Source organism: Puma concolor, chromosome A1 (assembly GCF_028749965.1).
Source record: "Puma concolor isolate L17-30 chromosome A1, mPumCon1.1.hap2, whole genome shotgun sequence".
NCBI lineage: Eukaryota > Metazoa > Chordata > Mammalia > Carnivora > Felidae > Puma > Puma concolor.
In genome coordinates this window covers 220704218-220729152 of record NC_141667.1, presented here as the reverse complement: position 1 = coordinate 220729152, position 24935 = coordinate 220704218, and the positions used below count along the sequence as shown (strand labels likewise).

The 24935-nt window shown below is 37.7% G+C and overlaps 1 protein-coding gene and 1 pseudogene across 1 annotated transcript; both read left to right on the top strand.

The window, feature by feature from the left end:
• The first annotated feature begins 1689 nt into the window (after window positions 1-1689).
• Window positions 1690-18118, top strand: SPRYD7 (SPRY domain containing 7). Its single transcript, XM_025924384.2, has 5 exons — window positions 1690-1896; window positions 2485-2601; window positions 4680-4846; window positions 11640-11742; window positions 16246-18118. Exons 1-5 carry the CDS (start codon window positions 1791-1793, stop codon window positions 16341-16343), a joined length of 591 nt encoding a protein of 196 aa, XP_025780169.1. The 5' UTR covers window positions 1690-1790; the 3' UTR covers window positions 16344-18118.
• Window positions 8210-8323, top strand: LOC112861918 (U2 spliceosomal RNA; annotated as a pseudogene).
• Window positions 18119-24935: the final 6817 nt, after the last annotated feature.

Below are 24935 nucleotides of genomic sequence, written 5' to 3'. Positions count from 1 at the left end.
CAACGGAAAGAGAACCGAACCCTAATTAAACCCTCAGAATAATGAGTATGGTTTTCAGTAAAAGAAAAATTTCATGTGTAAAATGATTACCAAGAAAGTACTCTATAGGCAGTGAGAGTCTATCCTCAGTCACTTTAATAATCACCTTTAGATATTAATTCTATGGTTAACTAAATCTCAAAGTATAGAATTTGGAGGTTTTCCCTATTGTAATGAAAAGATCATTTGTATAGACTGCAAAGAGGCCCAGGACCCAGAAAAAATTCTCTTATTCCTTGGGAGGAAACAAACAAAAACAAAAACAAAAAACCCTCCATTAAGGATATTTGCACTCAGGTCACTAAAAAGTTATGTATAGGAAACCATTACATATGAAATGGGCATCTTGCATCTGTTTCCCAGAGCCTGAACTTGGGTGAAGCCTCCAGGTTGGAAACCATTTTGGGAATAAAGGTTTGAGCCCAGTTAATGCTAGAGGTCATTGAAGACCATCTCCAGGCACCAACCTGTATTTAACAATTTTTTAAAATACAGTTTATTTTATTATTTGTTTTGAGAGACAGAGAGAGAGCGTGTGCACGTGCACGAGAAGGAGAGGGGCAACGAGACAGGGGGAGAAAGAATCCAAAGCAAGCTTTGCACTGTCACCGTGGAGCCCCATACCAGGTTTGAACCCACAAACCATGAGATCATGACCTGAGCCAAAATCAAGAGTAGGATGTTAAACCCACTGAGCCACCCAGGCACCCCTGTATTTAAAGATATGAAATCGACCAGGCACAGATGACGTAAGCAGGCAAGGAGATGACAGATGACCACCCTGTGGGCCTCCTACTTGGAAGCAGAAAGGGGCAGATGGTAGGAACCGAGGTCTTCCCTTGGGGGACCAGACATCCTTGCTCCCTCGGGAGTTCTCTTCACACTCCTAGAAACCCCCAATCCACGAAGAGGGTGAGCTTGGCAGAGGCCCGTCAAGCGGTACCTCCCAGAGGTATCCTCCCTGGACGGCCTCCTGGGAGCCCCAACCGCGTGGCATCAGGAGCCACGGGATGCGCATCTCTGCACCTAAAATGCATCAGGGCCCACTTAGAGCCTTGGGTGCACATCCACGGTGAAGTCACTAACAACCATTACTTCTGAGGCCTGTGTGTCTATTTAGAATTTGAAGAAATTCTTCAGAAATCTGCTACGGTAGGAGGAGGAGGCTCGGTCGAGGTAAAGTTCTCTCAGCCCCGAGCTTGCCGTGGGAGGATGGGAGTGTGTGAAAAACCTCGGGGCTTCCACTCCCCCAGCCTGACTTGATTCTGTCAATTCATCCCTAAAGGTAATGTCAAAGTTGGGGGTAACAGTTTTTAAAACGCAGCGTCATACGGTTGCAAACCAGGCGGAGAAGCAGACGCCTTGAGCATTGCTCAACGTAAGAACTCAAACTTGAAGCCCCGCCGAGGAAAAAACGACCCCGCGCGCAGGCGCACACCGTCCTCCGCCTGCCCGCCTGTCCCGCCCGTCCCGCCCTCTGCCCCTGCTCCGCCTCCAGCCCCGCCCCCTTCTCGACCCCGCCCCTCCCCACGCGCAGATTCCTCGCATCTTCCGCACAGGCCGGCTTCACCTCTGCCTGCACTGCGCCCTCCCGGCGTGGGGCGTCGCTGTATCGGTCTGCGCGCTCGACACAGATACCTCCGGCGCTCGGGCGGGGGCGGGAGGCGGAGCGAAGGCGTAGGGGCGGCGTCACCGCGGGCTTGGGGCGGCCGGCGGCTAGCGGAGGCGGCCGAGTCGGTGGTCCTGGAGTGATGGCTGCCTCGGTGTTCTGCTGCCTGCGGTGCTGCAGGGACGGCGGGACGGGACACATCCCTCTGAAGGAGATGCCGGCGGTGCAGCTGGACACGCAGCACATGGGTAAGGGCCCTCCCTTCTCCAAACCCAACGGCCCACGCCGGGTGGGGCGCGGCGGGTCGGGGGCAGTGAGGGGTCGGAGGGACCACACGCCCACGCGCGGCCCTGCCTCTCCCGGCGCCGCCCTCCGCTCCCTGCTCTCAGTTGCTGCCCTCGATCCCATTTCGTCTCGCGGCGGACTCCACCTCGGCCCTGTTCTGTGTTCAAGGCTACGCAGCCCTGTCTGCCCCTGTCATCGGGAGGTGCTTGTGCGCACCTACCCATTTCCACGGGAATCTCGGAGCTGCCGCCTCCCGAGACTCGTCAGCTGTTCCCAGGTGAGGGGAGCGCCTCTGGTGCTCCTCCTACTGAGTTACTACTAAATTGCCCAAACAGGATTTGTAGCCGCAAATGAATATTAATATAAACATTCTCAGGGGGAAAAAGGGGCGGGGGGAGAAGTAAAAATTGTTCTGAATTTATCAGCATTTCTAAATTTCAAAGTAAATATAGCATCGCTATTTTTTTGATTTAGAATTAAAAGTGAAAGAAAGTAACCTTGATTGTTGGATAAGAAAATAAAAAACTTCACACTGTGTATTTTTTATTTAGGAACAGATGTTGTCATTGTAAAAAATGGAAGAAGAATATGTGGAACAGGAGGTTGTTTAGCCAGTGCCCCTTTACATCAAAACAAAAGCTACTTTGAATTCAAAATCCAGTCCACAGGTCGGTATAATGGTCCTTTACTATTAAAAGTCCTAATTGTTGTAACTATTAAGAGCAGTTCTCGATATATGGAAAAGATTAATGAGGCAATAAAAAAGCACGAAACTTATTTGGAAGATCCTTTTTCCCACCCCTCGGGTGGTTCCAGTTAAATTATACTTTAGGTTCAGTTTTCTTATTTGTAAAATGGGATTACAGGAACTGTAATCCTGCTTCACATGAGTTATACCAATGAAAGTGTTTTAAAGACAGGGCACACAGGATCAGTGTTAGGCACTAGCGTTATTAATGGGTACTAAATGCGCCTTTGGGTACTAAATGTTTTCTTTTGTCAAGCATATAAGGTGTAGACTCTTGATGTTTTATCTTAGCATAAAATCAATCTTATGATCCGTTTTTTTTTCCTCTTAATTCTTGTTAAGATGCCCAAGTTCATTGTCTTCTGAAGCAATCAGCAAATTTAGAATTCTGATAGAAGGCTAATGTTTATACTTCTCATTAAAAACTTATGGAGTTTCTTGAATCATACAACACTTCTGCTTGAGTATTATAATAATGATTAGATAATTTGTAGCCATATTGAATATGGAGAAATATATTTTTAAAGCTTTATTATAAAAAAATTACTAGTGAAATATAGTATGAATAATGTAAGTATAAGTGTAGAATAGGAAAAGTAGAGGGAAGTAAATCATACTTTTACTCGACAAGCTTGAATGGTATAAAGCATCCTTCTGGAGCTTGTTTTCTAAATTAGTTCAAAATACTGATTTTGCTAAGTGTATGAAATAAATATGAATCTGTCCTCCATTCTTTTATAAAATATCTCTGGCTACTAAAATCTTAAGTAAAACATACCTTTTCTCAAGAAAAGCAAATGTTTTCTAGATCCTTGCATCCAGTGCAAATTTTTATGTGGATTTTCTGTAAAGGATGACATCTTCAGTGACATCCCTAGAATAAATACATTGTTGGAGTCTGTAAATTGATCTCTCAATGAAAGCCTGAGGCAGTTATGCCAAAATGTGTCACAGCATGCACAGTTCTTTAGGGGTAAGGAGAGTAACCCTGCCTAGAACTGTTGTCCCATGAAATCAATATTACCTTCTGTTACTCTTAAAATTGTCCCACTCTGGAGAATAAATTACATAGTCAGATTATTTAGGAAGCCCAGACAGTGATATCCAGACATGAAACTTTTTGATAGTCTTGCTCAATTCAGAAAAATTAATCGATTGGCAACATGACCTTGAAACCTTCTTCCATTTATAGATTTTCTCCTAACTGATTTTGATAAAAACTGAGAAGGAAACAGTTTGAGACAAAATCCAGAGCTTTAGGTATTCTGTTTGGCTGCTTAAGAGGAGAGCTGCTTGCTTTAAAATCAGCTTAGACCAAAAGATTTTAAGCCCACTGACTTAAGGCACGGGTAAGAAAATGATTTTACACTTCATCCTTAATTTTCTCCTCTCCATAATTTTGACCAGGTCCTATATTATTTGTCACATATTATATAGATGTAAAAACTAAAGACTAATTTCCCACTTCTCCAAAGTAGTGCTTGGCTGGAACCCTAGGCCTTTTAAATTCAACGTGTAGCTTTTTAAAAACATCTTTCAGAGAGTAGTGATGACGATAATAGCTAACATCTAAAAATACTCTGCTTCACTTAACCGATTGTGGGGGGAATACTTACACTGTTACAAGTGCTTTACTTGATTACCTTGCTATATCTTTTAATAACTTTTTGAAGTCTGTACTGTTAGAATCCCAAGTTCACAGGTGAGGAAGCAGAGAGAGGTTAAATAACTTGCCCCAGAGGACATAGCTAAGCCAAGGTTTAACCTAGTCCTTACAGCTTCAGGGCCCTCTCTTATCTCCTAGGCTGTACTCCATCTGTCGAGAATATAGGGTCGTTTGCAAACTACTTTTAAAAGATTTGTTTTTTTAAAAAATTAATAAAAGATAGTTTAGTGATAGCGTGCCATTTCTTTTAAAAACAATTTACACTCTCTTAAAAACAACCCCTTGTTTCATATTCTTCAGATTTTGGGGGCATTTAAACTATTATTTTTTAGGAATATGGGGTATTGGCGTCGCAACTCAGAAAGTTAACCTGAATCAGATTCCTCTTGGCCGAGATGCCCACAGTCTGGTGATGAGGAATGATGGAGCCCTATACCACAACAACGAGGAGAAAAATAGGCTGCCAGCAAACAGCCTCCCACAGGAGGGAGACGTGGTGGTGAGTTTTCTTGTGGAGTTGCTTTCCACTGTAAATTATTCAACGTGAACGGCTTTTAGTGTATATAGTTTTGCTTGGGAGTTTGTAGTTTGAATTCCGAAGCGCTGGGATTAGATCTAATGAGGTACATGTTCCAGAGAAAGCACTTGATAAAGATGCTGCTGGCTAACCTAACTGCTCTCCTTTCTAGAGCTGCCACTGGCCAGGAAAATTAGTGTGAGCCCTTATTCCCATTCAGGAGAATTAATGACAGCTTGGCTCTTGATCAACATTTCCTGCTTCTCTCACATCAGAGAAATCTTCACCCACAATTTTAAAAGTTTGCTAACCTTCATATTAGAAAATATCAGGGGGGGACACCTGGGTCGCTCAGTAGGTTTAGCATCCAACTCTTTGTTGCCATCAATTTCTTCCAGACTCTTGTTAATGTTGATCTTTTGGCTTCTTCCCATGAATCATGAATGTTTTTAGGCCATGTTTTGAGTGGTGAATCCTCGGGGCACCTGGGTGGCTCAGTCAGCTAAGCGTCCAACTTCAGCTCAGGTCATGATCTCGCGGTCTGTGAGTCTGAGCCCGCATCGGGCTCTGTGCTGACAGCTCAGAGCCTGGAGCCGGATTCCGATTCTGTATCTCTCACTGCCCCTCCCCTGCTCACACTCTCTCAAAAATGAATAAATGTTAAAAAAAAATGTTTTTTTCAATAGAATGGTGAATCCTTTTCAGAAGGTTTTCAATTTACTTCGCCCAAGTCCTTCAGAGGAATCACTATCTATGGCAGCTGTAGCCTTACGAAATGTATTTCTTAAGTAATAAGACTTGAAATTACTCCTTCATCCATGGGCTACAGAATGGATGCTGTGTTAGCAGGCATGAAAACAGCATTAATCTCACATACATTGTCAATGAGCAGTGATATTTTGAAAGGAGCCTTTTGTTCTGAGCAGTAGGTCTCAACTGTGGGCTTAAAATATTCAGTAAACCATGTTGTAAATAGAAGTGCTGTTATCCAGGCTTTGTTGTCCCAGCTATAGAGCACACAGAGTAGATTTAGCATAACTCTTAAGGGCCCTAGGATTTTTGGAATGGTCAATGAGCATTGGCTTCAACTGAAAGTCACCAGTTGCATTAGCCCCCAACGGGAGAGTCAGCCTGTCCTTTGAAGCTTTGAAGTCAGATGTTGACTTCTCCTTTCTAGCTATGAAAGTCCTAAATGGCATCTTCTTGCAGTAGAAGGCTGTTTCATCTACACTGACATCTGTTGTTTGGTGTAGCCACCTTCACTAATTTTAGCTAGGTGTTCTGGACAACTTGCTGCAGCTTTTGCATGAGCACTTGCTGCTTCACCTTGCACTTTTATGTAATAGAAATGGCCTCTTTCCTTAAACCTCATGAATCAACTTCTGCTAGTTTCACACTTTTCTTCTGTCATTTCCCCACCTCTCTCAGCCTTCACAGAATTGAAGAGAGGTAGGGTCTTGCTCTGTATTAGGCTTTGGGTTAAGGGAGTATTATGGCTGATTTGATCTTCTAAGCAGGCACCACAAATTTCTCCATATCAGCAAGAAGGTGTTTCACTTTCTTATCACTTATATAGTCACTGGAGTAGCACTTTTAATTTTCTTCAGGAACTTTCCTTCGCATCACAACATGGCAAAATTGGTGCGGAAGACCTAGCTTTTGGCCTATCTTGGCTCTCTACATGAGCTTAATCATTTCTGACTTTTGACTTAAAGTGAGAGACATGTGACTTCCTTTCCCTTGAACACTTAGGGGCCACTGTGGGGTTATTAATTGACCCAATTTCAATATCGTGTCTCAGGAAATAAGGATCCCAGAGGAGAAGGAGAGAGACTGGCAACAGCCGGTCAGTGGAGCAGTTAAAACCCACACGTTTATTGTTCAAATTTTGGTCTTATATGGGCGTGGTTTGTGGCACCCCAAAATCATTGTAATGATAACATCAAAGATCATTGAATGAAGATCACTGTTACATATAATAATGAAAAAGATTGAAATATTACAAGAATTACCAAAACGTGACCCAGACTTGAAGTGAGAAAATACTGTTGGAAAAATGGCACTGATAGAGTTGCCCGACGTTTGGTTGACAGAAACCTTTAATTTGTAAAAAAAATGCAATATCTGCAAAGTGCAGTAAAATAAGGTATGCCTATATTTAATTTGTTATGAACTTCTCTTAATAGCATTTTATTAGGAGTGTTGATCCTCATTAATCTTACTAAACTTCTTCACTTTCACAACTCTTCAAAGAACTGGACTCAAAATCCTAAGGTTTGATTGTAGAAAAGTTTTTTTGGAAAGCAGGGGATGGAAAGAGTTACATATTGTTAAGACTTCTCTATTTTTATTCCCAACTAGATATATTTAAGTCATTACCAAAGCCACCCTCTTGAAAATGTAATCCAAAGATCCCTTTCTGTCTTTCCCAGTTATTTCTTTTTATATGCTATTATTGAAGAACTTTCTACACAGATTTCAGGCTTTTAGCTATTGATGAGGGACAGAGTCTTAGGATCTCCTTCAGCAAAGGTGCTTTTCTACATAGAACCTTGGGTTCGTGGCTCTGGTACCAAATTGAAAGGAATCTATACATAATGAAGGAAAGTTTCTAATAAGATGACACAGGGTAAATCCAGGTTATTGAATTAAAGAACTATACACTATTTTGGTAAGAATGAAGACAAATGTGGAAAATAAGGTTTTTAACCGGGGTCTGATCTTCCATCTCTTCTGCAGTTTAAAAAGTATAAAGAACACTTAGTTTTTAAATGGGTAAATTATTGAAAGTGTTGTAGGAGTCAAAAGGCATAAACCATTTTTGAAATCTGTTTTTCCCTGTTCATCTTTTTGAATAGCTGGTTTTGTATTTGTAGATCATTGCCAGATGTCCATAATACGAAACACTCTTACTCAAATGGATATTTCTTGAAAGAGAATCTTGAAGTCAGGTTGAGGCTATCACGCTGTTTACACTAAGATGAAATTCAAACATAAGCAAGGATAATCAGTAACAAATGTTTTTCTTTGTTGATGTATTGAATTACTGTGTGCTATTCTTGCCTTCCTATCTCATTCATTGAAATGACTGATACCAAAAACTGACAGATTTAAGAATGTCATTTTTAGTCTGTCAGCATTATTAAATTAGACTTTGAGTTTTTGTACCCATCCTGATAAAAGGAGAACTTTAAAAAGGTGAAATATATGAAGAATCAAGAAAAGTAAAACATCACCCTACCATATTACCTTTATCTTCTTAGTTCAAACATTTGAGAAAAAATTTCACCAAATTGCTGACAGTGGCATAGGAAAAGTAGAAATGATTATAAGACAGGAAAAACAATTGCTTCTTAGCCTTTTGGCCAAGATCAAGTGTAGTATTTGTTCTTATCAGTTTAGTATAAGACAGGAAAAACATTTTCATATGTGTAGAATTTAAGGCATATGCCATTCTCTGAGGAGAAATCAAGAAAGATAAGCTTTCAACATCTGACCAAATGATTATATTCATACAATAATCATATAATACCCATAGGGCCTCCCACAGCACTAGGAAACATACCTGGCTTAAGCTTACTTTTTTCCTTCTGTATGTAGTTTTGAAAAGTGCAAATTATATTCTAAAATTGCATTATTTCAGTTTAATTTCAGAGAAGTTTTTTTTGGGGGGGGAATTTGAGCCTTTTATTTATTTATTGTGTGTGTGTGTGTGTGTGTGTTTATTAATTTACATCCAAATTAGCATGTAGTGCAACAGTGATTTCAGGAGTAGATTCCTTAATGCCCTTACCCATTTAGCCCATCCCCCCTCCCACAGCCCCTCCAGTAACCCTCTGTTTGTTCTCCATATTTAAAAGTCTCTTATATTTTGTCCCCTCCCTGTTTTTATATTTTCCCTTCCTTTATGTTCATCTGTTCTGTGTCTTAAAGTCCTCATATGAGTGAAGTCATATGATATTTGTCTTTCTCTAATTTCGCTTAGCATAATACCCTCTAGTTCCATCCACATAGTTGCAAATGGCAAGATTTCATTCTTTTTGATTGCCGAGTGATACTCCATTGTATATATATACCACATCTTTATCCATTCATCCATCGATGGACATTTGGGCTGTTTCCATACTTTAGCTATTGTTGATAGTGCTGCTATAAACATGGGGGTGCATGTGCCCCTTCGAAACAGCACATCTGTATCCCTTGGATACATGCCTAGTAGTGCAATTTCTGGGTCGTAGGGTAGTTCTATGTTTAGTTTTTTGAAGAACCTCCATAGTGGTTTTGAGAGAAGTTTGAGAGAAGTTTTATAACCATTCTATGTAATAATAATAACATTACTAATAATAGCAAATGCTTTTCTCTAGAATTTATTATAGGCCTGGCACTGTTCTAAATGCCTGGCAGGGTTTAAATTTTTTAATCCTCATAATGACTCTATAACATAGATAGTATTATTATCACCGTTTTACAGATTAGGGGAAGTTAAGTAACTTCTTGTATGGAGGGATCCCAGGATTATTATACAGGCAGCTTAATTTCAGAGTCTGTTCACTGAACATGCAAACAATTATGTCAGATTTTTTGGTGTCATTATGGTGGAATCAGACCTAGTTTCTAGATCATAAAAAGGACAGATTAAATTAGAAATAGTTGGAACTAAACCCTGCTAGTAGGAGTTGGGGGTTCTCATATCCTTTCTCACTTCTTTCTTTGGTATTGAGACCTTACCATTATGCTGCAGGTTTGGGCTTTAAAATTTGCTTGCTGGCAGTATATGCTGCCACCAGGTGGTGAAGGGTGCCTAGATTACAGGCCTGATGTCCCGTAAGGTAGTCCTCTAAAGAGAGGACACATTATTTTTATGTAATTTTGTTTTTGTTTTTTGAATGAAAAAAAGGCTTCTTCATTACAGAAACTAATCCCAGCTATCGTTTAACTTTATAATTATATTTAAATACATAAACTGAAATGAAACAAAAACTGCAAAAACTGTCTCTCTCAATATTTTGTAACTTAATAATTTATTATTTAACCGTGGCTTTGCTAAGGTTTGAGGAGAATCTTTTATAGCACTTAACATACTGACTCATCTGGACCTTTGTTATTTTAACTGGAAGGTGAGGGAAGTTAAGACTAGATCATGTGTCAGATCTTTTTCTACCTCTAAAATATATCCACAGTCAGGGGGTGCCTGGGTGGCTCAGTCGGTTGGGCATCCGACTTCGGCTCAGGTCATGATCTCACGGTTTGTGAGTTCAAACCCCGCATCGGACTCTGTGCTGACAGCTCAGAACCTGGAGCCTGCTTTGGATTCTGTGTGTGTCTCTCTCTCTCTGCCCCTCCCCTGCTCATGCTCTGTCTCTATCTTTTAATAATGAATAAACGACAAAAAATTTTAAAAAATAAAAAAAAATAATAAAATAAAATATATCCACAGTCAGAATTCCTTGGAGCAGTTGCTTGTTGGTCTGATGATGATTTTTCTACTGAAAGAACTGTCTACTTAATTCTTCAAAGAAAAGCTGGCTTTCTGTCATCAGGTAGTAACTATGACATTAAGTTTTAAAGAGAGGTAGTATGGCATGGCAAGTAGGGTATTCTGAGGCCATACTGCGTGGGTTTTAATCCCAGCTCTGCCACCTCCTAACTCTCTAACCTTATGTAAATTATTTTTTTTTTTTTCAACGTTTATTTATTTTTGGGACAGAGAGAGACAGAGCATGAAGGGGGGAGGGGCAGAGAGAGAGGGAGTCACAGAATCGGAAGCAGGCTCCAGGCTCTGAGCCATCAGCCCAGAGCCTGATGCGGGGCTCGAACTCACGGACCGCGAGATCATGACCTGGCTGAAGTCGGACGCTTAACCGACTGCGCCACCCAGGCGCCCCAAATTATTTAACCTTTTTGTGCCTTAGCTATTTCATCTGTAAAATGGGGATGATAATAATAATACCCATCTTGTTGTGAGGATCAAATGATTAAACATGAAGTACTTAGAATAGTGCTTGGTAGATAATACAGGCTTTTTAAGTGTTTTCCAGCATTTTAATGTATGTATTAATAATAATTGTTAGTATCCATTGTGACTTTTGTACCATCAATAATGTATAGATACACAGAGTGATCTATTTTTATTCTACTTTTTTTTCTTAGTCTTTTGAGCTGTTGTTTTTCTGTTTTTAGCTGGGTTCTAACTACCAGTTATAGTCCATTGTAAGCACTAGCTTCACTTTGGTAATACATTTTGACATATACGAGAGCAAGGTAAACAGATATGGAAATGTATTTCTTTTCAGAAATAAGTTGAAGACACTTCTTCACAACTTGAGAACAGTGACAGGTAGTAAGCCCTAATGCTAAAAACCTCATTGTTTTCCCCCCTTAAGATCAAATTCTATAGAGAGAGAGCAGTGTTTTCTCTATGAGTTTTAAAGGCCTCTCTGTGCATGGTAGGCAGTACTTCTATCATCTTAATATTCAGAATATAAAATTCAGATTATCTGAATATAATAACTCAGACTCCAAATTGTTCCTCATTTGTTTTACCTCTGATGTGAACCCTTGGGACTTTACATGACTTTGCTCCCACATAATCACCACTAATTTTTTTTAGCTCAGTTCAAGTAGAACTCTACCAAATTGTAAACCCTTAATGAAAGCTACTGTGACACCTTACTTTAATTTTTTCCATGCTTCCCAGTAGTGCTTTTTGACTATTTAGGCTTTTTTTATTGGAACATTTATATTTTTACTTTTTAACATTTTTTTTCCTTCCTAGGGTATTACATATGACCATGTAGAATTAAATGTATATTTGAATGGAAAAAATATGCATTGTCCAGCATCAGGTATACGAGGGACGGTGTATCCGGTTGTTTATGGTAAGCTAAAATATTTCTAAATATTATTATATATGTTAACTTTTACTCAACATTTTCCTTGACTTAATAACTGTCATTCAAAAATCTGGACAAGTTGGGGTGCCTGCGTGGCTCATTTGGTTGAGTGTCCAACTCTTGATTTAAGCTCAGGTCATGATCTCACTGTTCATGAGTTCGAATCTCACTTTGGGCTCCGTGCTGACAGTGCAGAGCCTACTTGTGATTCTTTCTCTCTCTGCCCCTTTCTCTGCCCCTCTCTGGCTCTCTCTGTCAAAATAAATAAATAAACTTAAAAAAAAATCTGGACAAGTTAATAAGGACCTTTTTTTATGAAATGTACTGAGTAGGATACTATAATCCCACTTCGCAGTTCTAAGGAAGCTTTTTATTCCCCATGTATTAAAAAACTGCCCAAAACATTGAATATAATTAAATATATAATAACCATATTCCCTTTTTGAATCATGTATTCATATATTCTAGAACATTCCAAAAAGCTTTACTGAATTTACAAAGCTCTTTCTGCCAGTTATTAGGGAGATTTAGGTTACCAAGAAATGTAATTGTAAAGAATATTGTGGAACTATAGATGGGAATTTTATGTAGATTGACCATTAGTCACCTTTATAAAATTACTTGAGTGTTAAAACTCTTTTGAGAGAGAGAGAAAATTGTGACTTTGAATAGTATTGATATGTATGTATTATAATTTCTGTACAAGTATATCCCTTCAAGAATGGGTTACTTAAGAGATGACTCTATACCATTTAATTACTTTAATTTTTATTACAGAAAATTTCAAACATGTGTAGAAGTAAAATAGTATAATGAACGCTCATGTACCCATCACCCAGCTTCAAACAATTATCAACTTGGAGCCAGTAACGCTTCATCTACCCCCTAATACTGATGCTCCTCCTGTTTTTCACCTTCCCTCCTTGGATTATTTTGAAGTAAATGTCAGATGTTATATATCATTTTATTCATAAATATTTAGTATGTGTCTCTAAAAAGGAAGGTGTCTCTCTTTATAGAAAATAACAAACATAAGCACAGTGCCTTTGTCACTATTCTGCTTTATTTTTTATGTTGCCAACTTTAAAGCAACAAGTATCTGATTTTTCTGCCTGTGGTTTTAATAGATCTAAAAGTATTTTCTCATTTAATTACTTTAAATTTTTAGATTTGAGCTATAATAAAAACTAATTACTAATTTTTATAGTAATTTATTAGAAAGGTAGCAGTGTTAGTGATGACAGACTGGGACATCAGAAAAGTATTCAAATAACAAATGTAAATATTTAATAATAGGATAATAATAACCAAAGCCTATGATTTACTTTTTTTTAACTTTTTTTTTCTTTAATGTTTATTTATTTTTGAGAGAGAGAGAGAGAGACAGACAGAGTGTGAACAGGGGAGGGGCAGAGAGAGAGGGAGACACAGAATCTGAAGCAGGCTCCAGGCTCTGAGCTGTCAGCACAGAGCCTGACACGGGGCTCGAACCCACGGACCGACCGTGAGACCATGACCTGAGCTGAAGTTGGACGCTCAACCGACTGAGCCACCCAGGCACCCCATATGCTTTACTTTTTAGTTAAGGTTTTCATTAGTCTTCTTTTCTCCTAAAAATTACTTTCCAGTGATTTTACCTTCTCTGTCTTTGCATGCAAAAGTGTATTTTTAACTTTGATTTCAGTTAGTTTCCTTGCCATATTGGGCAAGCCTAAAAGCAGTTCCTTTAATTACTTAAATAATTGGAAATGTAGCTTAATATTCTAAAAAACTGAGTCTGAAATAAATATCAGTAGAATGAATTACACAAATTAGTTTAGCAAATAAAATTTTTATTCCAAATTATTTCTTTGATTCAGCATAATTTTTAATGTAGTAAAGTTATAGATAGTAAATAATATATATTTTATAAATTGACATTAGTAAATTAGTCAAATTAAGCCAAATATTTTAATAGTTTGTTACTATCACAGATAAAAATAAAACTTAAGGGGCACCTGGCTGGCTCAGTTGGTAGAGTATCGAACTCTTAATCTCACGGTCGTGAGTTTGAGTCCCATGTTGGGTATAGAGATTACTTAAAAATAAATAAATATGGGGCGTCTGGGTGGCTCAGTCGGTTAAGCGTCCAACTTCAGCTCAGGTCATGATCTTACAGTTCGTGGGTTCAAGCCCTCATCGGGCTCAGAGCCTGGAGCCTGTTTCTGATACTGTGTCTCCCTTTCTGCCCCTCCTCTGCTCATGCTCTGTCTCTCTCTGGCTCTCAAAAATAACTAACTAACTAACTTAAATTCCTTTACCCTTTATCCCTCCTTCCCATCTCTAATCCTAGATCCATCCATTCATTTTGTCAGCTCTTAACACAGAACTTATGGAGAGGAAAAAAACATGGCACACTCAAAAAGAGTGTCATTACAAAGTTTTGACTTCCAGCTTAAGCTGTCAACGTTTTTTGACAATTCTTTTACATTCTACACATTGACTATGCTTCTTGAATTCCCTTCTCATTCTCCACAGATGACCTTATCTTCAACTTTATTAAGAATGAGGCTAGGGGCGCCTGGGTGGTGCAGTCGGTTAAGCGTCCGACTTCAGCCAGGTCACGATCTCGCGGTCCGGGAGTTCGAGCCCCGCGTCAGGCTCTGGGCTGATGGCTCAGAGCCTGGAGCCTGTTTCCGATTCTGTGTCTCCCTCTCTCTCTGCCCCTCCCCCGTTCATGCTCTGTCTCTCTCTGTCCCAAAAATAAATAAACGTTGGAAAAAAAAAAAAAATTAAAAAAAAAAAAAAAAGAATGAGGCTATTAATGGTGCACTCCACCTTCCCAGCCTTACCCTCCTAAAGCTTTTCTGGATTAGATCCAATCTTGCCTTCTTTCTGTCCCATCTTAGATGAAGTGGTATGCTTCATGTTAAAATAAACAGTGTATAGTCTGGATTTCAAACTCCCCAACTCTGGGACTTCACTTTGTCAGTTATTTCACTTATATCTCCTGTCAGGAACCTCTCTCTTCAATGCCTATGAAAATTCTAAGTCATCCTTATCCCCCAAAACCCTTCCTAAATTCATATCCCTCATTAGCCCTCTATTTACCCTGCTTTATATGGCTTCGTTTTTACACCATATGCTATATCATTCAGTAGTTCTTCAGCCCTGTCTAACTGCCTTTAGCACCACTTCACTGAAACCACCCTTGTTAAAATCTCTAGTGGCTTCATGAATGTCAAATTCAGTACTTAACTTTTTCCTGCATTTATTATGAAATACACATAGTTTAGTAATGTGCATTAATCATATTTCTGTAGTTTAACAAGTAGCTATGAAATGAACATTCATATTATTACCACAGTCAACATCATGAATATATTCATCCCTCCTAAAAGTTTCCTTCTGTTCCTTTATAATCCCTCCTGCTCGCCTCTCCCACCCCAGCCCCAACCAAGCAATGCCCTGATCTACTTTCTGTCACCACCGATTATCTGAATCATAAGTTTGTATTATTCTTTTTTTCTCTGGCTTATCTCAGCATAATTATTTTGAGATCTACGTGGTAGCATGTATCAATAATTCATTCATTTTAGTTGCCAAGTAGTATATATGGTTCATTGTGTGCTTATATCACAATTTGTTTTTCTCTTCCCCTGTCAATGGATATTTAGGTTTTTTCCAGTTTGGGGCCATTACAAATAAAGCTGCTATGATCAACATTCATGTACAAGTCTTTGTGTGGATATATACGTTTATTTCTCTTTGGTAAATGCTGGTAAAAACATGTAGAAGGGCGCCTGGGTGGCTCAGGCAGTTAAGTGTCCAACTCTTGATTTCTTCTCAGGTCATGATCTCATGGTTCATGAGATCAAGCCTCATGTCGGGCTACGCACTGACAGCATGGAGCCTACTTGGGATTCTCTCTCTCCCTCTCTCCCTGCCCCTCCCTGACTTACACTCTTTTTCTCTCTCAAAATAAGTAAACATTTAAAAAAAAAAATGTAGAAGCTGAATAAGGACTGCAGTCTAGTTAACAGTACTGTATTGATGTCAGTTTTCTGGTCTTGAGATCATACTGTAGTTATGTAGCCTATTACCATTAGAGGAAGCTGGATGAAGGGTACATAGAACTCTTACTATTTTTGCAACTTTTTTGAATCTATAATTATTTCAAAATAAAACAATTTTTAAAAAGTAATACATTTTAATGTATAAAATTAAGAAAATACAGGTAGGCAAATAAGGAAAAAGTTAAGTACTCTTATTCACACTATCTGATTATTAGTAATATTTTGGTATATAGCCTTTCATTGTTTTTGATGGATTTGGTTTTACATTGTGGTTATTTTTATCAAGTAGGATTATGTTTTGTAACCTGGACAGCAGATGTATTTATTCTTTTTGCCTGTTAACACTATGATATTATAAAGACAGTTTATTTTATAATTGTGTATTCTTTCTAATTAAGGCTTCTAATTTCTTTCTTTCTTTTTCTGTCTCTAGTTGATGACAGTGCAATTTTGGATTGCCAGTTCAGTGAATTTTATCACACTCCTCCACCTGGTTTTGAAAAAATATTATTTGAACAGCAGATCTTCTGAGTGTATTTGTTTTTGAAACTTGTGTTTCTGCACTTTTAAAAGTGTTTACCATTTAATAAAGCTTTACCTGACCTGTAGATGAAAATATATTCTTAAAAATACGCTTGTTAATGTTGTTTAAGGAACCAGTGTATTCAAGATACCATCTGGAAGTTGTGATTTAAAATACTTCTGTTCTGTGAGATGAAATCTGCATTTTGGACAGTTTATTTAATTGTTATTTAAATAAATATAACTGTGGGTTTGATTAACAGTATTAAGTAGAAATATGTATATAGATATTTAAAAGGGAATCTTTCTTACGTAAAGTATTTGTTTTTATAATAGAGATGTAGCGTTGGGTGGGTTTTTCTCATTCTGAAATTTAGACCTCATTATTTTAAGTCTGCAGTCTAATAATTTTGTGTCTTGGTGTTCTTTTTTATACAGAGGATAACAAAGTGACAGAAAATATATCATTGGGAACTTCTTTTTTGGTGATTTATTTACTGTAAAACGTACCACTTTTCTTAAACTTTAAATTGTTTATTTTGTTTGTCATTGCTTTTGATTTGCTTTGTGAAAGGAGATAAATGTTTCAGTAAATGTCAGAGCATTTTGTTGAAGACCATCATGCTGTGTTACTTCAATACCAGAGTAAGTAGTGGTTGATTGGTGATGTAGTATACACTGGCAGACATTTAGAATAGTATGCTGCTTTAAACTTAAATATAATGAGATTATTCTTTTAAGGACTTTTATTTAAATATGTGTTTTTCTGTAAGGAATAATAAAATAGTAATTAAGGAATATTTAGTACTATACTAAATACATGTTCTTCCTGTTTTGTTAAGTGTACATTAAATGCACTTCATCCTTGATTATTTCAGAAGTTCAGAGATCAGTGAATCCTCTCTGTGACCTTGAGCCTTTGCCAAGTCTTCAGTTAAGATTCCTTTAATGCTCTACTAACCTGAATTAATCACTGTACTCAGTGATTGGTACAGTTTCCTTTTCTAGAGAGCATGCCGAGGATGTGTACATTTCCCTCCTTTGGCAACAAGTACAAAGTGTGTTGTGCTAGAAAAACATGGGCATTAGAATCAGAGATCTGAACTGTAATTTTGCCATCTAATCCCATTACTTCCTCAGCTGAGTTCCTTAGCTCCCCTGAGCTCAGGTTCCCCATTTATAAAAGGGATACTCATAACTTGCTTGATAAGATTCTGTAACTAATTAAGCTAATATCTGAAAAACATCTGAATCATCATAGGCACTTAATAAATGTAGCTTCCTTGTTGACTCTTAAGAAGTGGTTTTCATAGTGTTCTCAGACATCAGCACTGCCTGGGAACTTTATAGAAATGCACATTCTCAGGCCCTGCCCCAGACCTACTGAATCAGAAACTGCCAGGAACAGCACCCAGGAATCTGTGTTTGAATAAGCCTTTCAGGCGATTCTAATACACGCTAAAGTTTGAGAACCACCGCTCAGGAGAGAATGATTGCCTACTATAAAATTTCTAAGGATTTAAGGCTATTTTTGACCCCTAGGCAAGAGAATCCTACACAGTGTTTATTGTTTGTTTGGTAGATAAAACTGTGACAGTATGCTTTGAAAACATAAATATACTTAAGTAAATTTATATACAACCTAAATTTACCTCTGAAGATACAGAATTGAACTAACTATATTTATGCATTTTTGTCTGATGTTCTGTCTTAATTTGTAAAGAACATGGTTACTTTGGAAAGCAAATTAAAATGACTACTGTTTGCTGTCTTTATTAATGTTATCTACCTCTTAGTTATTTTTTTTTAAAAGCCAACCTTTTTTTAATCATATTTTTTTCTCAAGGCTATCTTTTCTGCCTCTAGTCATACAAAATAGGCACAATACTAAAAATGATGCATGGGTTACGTCCTCGGCAACAGTTTGATGAAGTATAGATGTGTGTTTTTAATCTGCAGGTATCTAAGTCCTCTTAGGAAAATTACCTCCCTAAACCTATAACCTCAGTCTAACCTTGAGAAAAATGTCAAATTCCAGTAGAGGGACATCCTATAAAATACTTGAGGAGTACTTCTCCAAACTGTCAAGGTCATCAAAAACAAAGTTGGAGAAACTGTCATACCCAAGAGGAGCCGAGTCCAAGGGGATATAACAAGTAAATGTAATGTGGGATCCAGGGACAGAAAAAAGACATTAGGTAAAAACTCTAAGGAAATATGAATAATCCATGGATTTTAATAATATAAAGTATCAATATTCATTTATTAACTGTAAATGAATAAATACATTTATCCTGTAAGATGTTTATAACGGGAGAGACAGAGAGGGGATATATGGAAACTACTACCTTATCAATTTTCCTGTAAATCTAAACTAAAATAAAAAATAAAGTCTTAAAAAATTACATTGAGCTAAGAGAAACTCAAAAATAAAGCCTTTCATGAAGCCATCATGAAGAATGTTAGTACAGTATAAACCCATAGCTTAAATATTTAATGATAGCTAAATATAGACATAGATGGAACATAAAACACAAATACCTGCATTTGTTCCTGGCTAAAGAGACCATGCCCAGTGTCTTTCTGTATACTGCAGAAATCCATTGGTACTAGTGTAGCTTTCCACAGTCAGGTTGAAAATCAATGATTTATTATCCATGTTACTTCAGTAATTTCAGTATTAACAAGGATTTGTAATGTTAGATATGTGAAACAAAATAGTTTTTTTTAGATATAAATTATCTTTTTCCCTTCAATTTTATTTTTTTTTATTTTCCATAATGTATTTTTTTAATAATTTAATCCAAATTAGCACATGTGCAACAACGATTTCAGGAGTAGATTACTCAATGCTCCTTACCCATTTAGCCTATTCCCTTCCCACAACCCCTCTAGCAACCCTCTGTTTGTTCTCTATATTTAAGAGTCTCTTATGTTTTGTCCCCCTCCCTGTTTTTATATTATTTTTTGTTTCCTTTCCCTTGTGTTCATCTGTTTTGTATCTTAAGTCCTCATATGAGTGAAGTCATATGATACTTGTCTTTGACTAATTTCGCTTAGCTGAAACAGAATCTTTTCATCAGTTTACATACTATAAACCAGAAAAAGTTTGGTTTTTAATTGCCTTTGGCTCATTAGTTAAGGTAATTTGAACATATTTTTAACTTGGATTACAGACTATTATAAATTAATTTGAGAATGGTAGAAAACAATTTGACTTAGGGCTTTTCTAAATCATTAACAAAAACAGACATATGCATGATATTGTTGCTCAGATATTGTTAACTTTATTTTCTAACGTAAGTCTAGATATGGACCAGCAAAAGCATAGCTAGAAATGCAAGTGAGATCTTGGACGAGTTTTGATAAAATACATTAAATCAATAACTTCTTTTAGAAAATGTAAAAACACTAGATACGATTGTGAGGAGAAATCTGCAATCAAAACTCTAGAATTTCCCTGTACACAGATATAACCAAACCTAGAACTCATAAATGGAATATAATCAGCTACCACTTATATTAATTTGCACTAATTATGCAACCTGGCAGGGAAATACTGTTGGGAGCCAATTGGGCTGTTCATGTGAATGAGTAGAAACATAATAGTAGAATCAATTAACTATTGTTCTTCCATTTACTGAATAAGATATGAGATCCCCTTTCAACTTGCTCTTTTAAAATAACTGTGACAAAATTATTGAAATAGTGGGTATAAACACAAAATAATGTTAAATATAATTAGCAAAATAAATGAAATCACACACTATCTATCCAAGAGTTCTCTAGAAATTTAAAGGAAAAGTTGTCCCAGTATTGGCTGAAATGTGTAATCTGTGGTTATATAGGAATCATTACAACATAGTCATTCAACAATTGTATCATTTATGTGTGTTTCATAAATACTTAAGGTAGTCCTGCCCTCAGGGAGCTCTACTAATTGCAGTTCGTAAGTTTGGCACTCTAGAATACCAAAGATATATTGGTAAATGGAAAAAAAAAAGTTGTTAAATATTTCTGTGTATAATACGAGCCAATAAAAACCTGGGGTCTAGGAAAAAGTATGAAGTAGTATACACCAAAATATTATATCTTGGAAATAGGATTACAGGAAACTGTCTCTTTTATTGATAAATTTATCTGGTAAATTGTTAGTTGATACTGTGACAGGCACCAGCAGAAGCCTGATGCCCAGACCCAGGAAAGTTAATAGTGGTAATGAAACTGCATGTGCAGTAGACCAGTTCTAGTAGATACTACGTTTTTAAAAGGACCGTGATAAACTAGTGAAGGCTACCAGGCTACTGAGGTTCTGCTTAATCCATGAATGAATGGATGATTATGGGAATGTTAGAAGAAAATATTCAATTCACTGGACTGTTGAAGCCACAGTGACTTGTCAGATGCTGATCATCATAAGAAGGAGGCTAGAAATAAAGCCAAAAAATTCTATAGATTCATCTGTGTGATTCTCACAAATGTATTTCAGGAAAGGCAATCATAGATGTGTTTCTGATACCTCATCGTTCATCACCTGAAAAAAATGGGTAGATTTATTCTCTGTTGCCCTGGAGGCTGAATTATTTGGAAGGTACAAGGAAGCAGATTGCAGTTTAAGATGGGAAAGAACTCTATTCACCACTGAAATTGCTGCCTTGCAAAGAAATGGACTTCTGGTCCCTGGAATTGTTCTAACAGTTGTTTTAAAATGTAGGGTTTTTTACTGAGGTATCGTGGGCCAACAGATCAGGGGATGACTGCCCTTGAAAAAGCTAATTTGTTACAGTTCCCAAGAGGAAAGGACACACCATGCCACACAGGCACACACAGGTAAGCGTCAGGTTAGGTCAGGAGGCAGAAGGAACAAGGGGAAAGCAAAGCGTGAGCCCTTATTGTGGTTTCCGTGGTCAAGACAGGGTAAACACACTTAGGATTTGCTACTTTAAATAGGTTCAGCAGGCTCTGGGGTATAGAGGCTGTCTCAAATTGTCTGGTACCTTGCCCTGTGGTGATTAGGACAGGGGAGTATTGACAGGGCAGTGTATGAGCCAGATAGACGAGGTGGGGCTTTGGATTGGTTGGTTTGTAAATGAAAGGATCCTGGCTGTCTCTAGGAATCAGCTAACTGGGGGTGGGGCTGTGCCTCCCCTGTCAGTAAGGCCCCCAGATGCCAAAGCATCAGGAATACAGGAAATAAGAGCATGTAATGAGTACACAGGCTGGTTTACGTAAATCATAAATATGGTTCCTGCTTGGTTAGAGGCTGAAGTAGATGTTGTCTAAAACTGTGATTTGAATTCATTCAGACTGTTGCCAAGTCTCCAAATAAGTTAAACTGAAAACAAAGAAATGGGAGATGTAAGAGTTCCAGGGATCTATACTGGGACTTGTCATATTAACTTTGTGTTAATTCTGGAAAGGGGAGATGATGTTAAAGTTCATTTAGGAACATAGTGCCAGCTCGACAGGGTAAGCCAGAGTTCTCGCACAGTTTTGTGAGTAGACGACAGTGACTTACAAGTGATGAACAAAAAAACTGTGAGGTTTAGGGATAAATAGACAAAACTATGAGTACCATGGTCTCCTATGTATTATTTAAGCTCAGAAAGAGATCTCTATAGCTACCATTCCAGGGTGTGGTCACAAAAGTATCTCTAAAATGCAACCATTAGGAAGGGGGTTGAAAATTAAGCAGAGGATTTTACCAACCATTATAAGAAGCAAAACACAAAATTTGTCTCTCCTTAACCTATGTATGGTTTACTTATCGCATTTCAGGTGAAAGGGTGAGTTGAAGAAAACCCAAAGAAAAATAGCACAAGTGACCAAGAGAAGGCCAGCCACTAGACGTGTAGGCCTGTCAGTCTGGAAGTCAAGGCTGAGAATGAATATTATCCAAATCCATAAAATCAGGGTGAGTATGGATGGTTAGGGTAGGTTAAACTTGGATTTACTGACCAAATTCCTGAGTGCTAATAATTAAGGCAGCAACCCTTAAAACTTAAGAAAGAAATACTTAGAGGCAAAAAGGTTTATGTTTATGCTGTGTAAGAAACAGGGATTATTCTACCCAGAGGTGGTATAGGGAGACATAGTTTCGAAACTGAGTTTTAGGTGTTTTTAAGTTTATTTATTTATTTTGAAAGAGAGAGAGAGAGCACAAACAGAGGAGAGGCAGAGAGAGAATCCCAAGCAGCACAGAGCTGGATGCGGGGGTTTTAACTCATGAATCATGAGATCGTGACCTGAGCAGAAATCAAGAGTCAGAGGCTTAACCGATTGAGCCACCCAGGCGCCCCTTGAAATGGAGTTGTTAAGCAACAAGAGATACTGGAAGCTATTTGTGTTAATTCTCACTTCACACATGGGCAAAGTGGCCCAAGAGAGATTAGGTATCTTGGCCTAGGTGACACAGTTAGCAAAATCCAGGTAATCCAACTTTCATTAATAAACATAAGCACTCTGTCAGGCATTGTACAAAGTTCACTCTACCCTGCCATGTGATAAGATAAATCCATTAGCAATCTCTAGAGGTTTCTAAAGAGTTTTTGATAGAAGCTAGAAATTTAGTAAAATATCATTTTTAACACTGACAGCATGAAAGACAGGTTAGCAGCCTTATAAAACATATCTTCATACAACTGTCTGAGACAAAGACAGGATAGACCATTAGGTAGTATTCATATTTGATCACCCTTATTTAATGCTTGGTACTTGTAAAGCTGCTAGAAATGAAGAAATAAATATCTACCTTTTTGATATCTATGTGACAGCTCTCTATCAGCACAAATAAACAGCAGTTAATGATTCACCCACTGTCATCCCTGGGTTATGTGCAGACATGGAGGTGTGGCCTCAAAGGCTGATAAGACATTTTATTTTTCTCCTGTGTTATATCCTTGTAATTAGATAGGACTATGTACACTGAAGCTTGGAAAATCCATAGTACTTTAATGAAGTTTGCTATGATATATGTTCTTTAGTTGTCATTTCGGAATTTTTTCCTAGACCCTGTTCCTCCCATTAGAAGTATCTTTAGAAAAGCCTCATTTTTTGCTGGATTTTATAGATTCAGATTTTATGAAGATTCAGCCCCAAAGCTCCTTTTTTATTTTCACTTTTGAAGAACACTTTAAAGCAAATATAATAATATAAATTAAATTATAGGGAAAAGGTTTAAACTCATCACAAAAACAGTTTTCCAACATCTTGGAAGTATATATCTTCGTATAAGCAATTGTCATGCTATCATAAAACTGTTCCTACCTGTTGGATAGGGATCTTGAAAAACAAAATAGTATAACTTAAGTATTCCACAGCTCTTCTCAGAAATGATGGTGGAAACTGAGTAAGCTCTTGAAATCTCATTATACAGTAAGTTTTCTTTTTGATTATTTTTGTAGGACTGACCTTATTCATTTGACAAGTATTTTTCAGCATCTACAGTGTGCCAAGCGCAGGGCCAGGAGATGTGAAGACGAGTAAGACCGTCTTCACCTTCAAAGACATGCATGACTGTGCTCATGGCTCTGTAGCGGTTTTACTCGACCAGGAATAATAACAGAAGGAAATTGACATAGGTGTGTCTTTTCCAGCAATACAGTGAAACTCATTTCATGGTAACAATAGACTAGAATCTTTGGGATTTATTTTATGCACCTTTATTTGGGAAATTTGGGTTGTTAACCAACATATATATGCCCATTAAGATAAGTGTGCTCTTGGCCCCCTTTACCTATTTCGCCCATCCCCCGCACTCACCTCCCCTCTTGTAACCCTCTGTTTGCTCTCTATAGTTAAGAGTTTACTTTTTTATTTGTCTCTCTTTTTTTTTTCTTTTTACAGTTGGGTTTTTTCTTAAATTGCACATATGAGTGAAGTCACATGGTATTTGTCTTTCTCTGACTTTCTTACTTCGCTTAGCATTATAGTCTCTGGATTCATCCGCATTATTGCAGATTGCAAGATTTCATTCTTTTTAATGGCTGAATAATATTCCTCTCTGTGTGTGGTGTGTTTGTGTGTGTGTGTGTACACACATATATAGCACATCTTCTCTATCCGTTCATCTATTGCTGGACACTTAGGCTGTTTCCATAATTTATTATACATAATGCTGCAATAATCACAGGGGATATATCCCTTTGAATATATTGTTTTTGTATTCTTTGGGTAAATACTTAGTAGTGCAATTATTGCATCATAGGGTAGTTCTATTTTTAATTTTTTGAGGAACCTCCATACTGTCTTCCACTGCACAAGTCTGCATTCCCACCAACAGTGCACAAGGGTTCCTTTTGTTCCACATCCTCACCAACACTTGTTTCTTGAATTTTTTATGTTAGCTATTCTGACAGGTGTGAGATGTTTTCTCAATGTGGTTTTGATTTGCTTTTTCCTGATAATGAGTGATGTTGCACATCTTTTCATGTGTCTGTTGGCCATCTGGTATGTTTTCCTTGGAGAAATGTCTGTTCATGTCGTCTGCTCATTTTTTAATTGGAGTATTTGGTTTGGGGATATTGAGCTATAGAAGTTCTTTATAGATTTTGGATACTAACCCTTTACCAGATGTGTTATTTATAAATATCTTCTCCCATT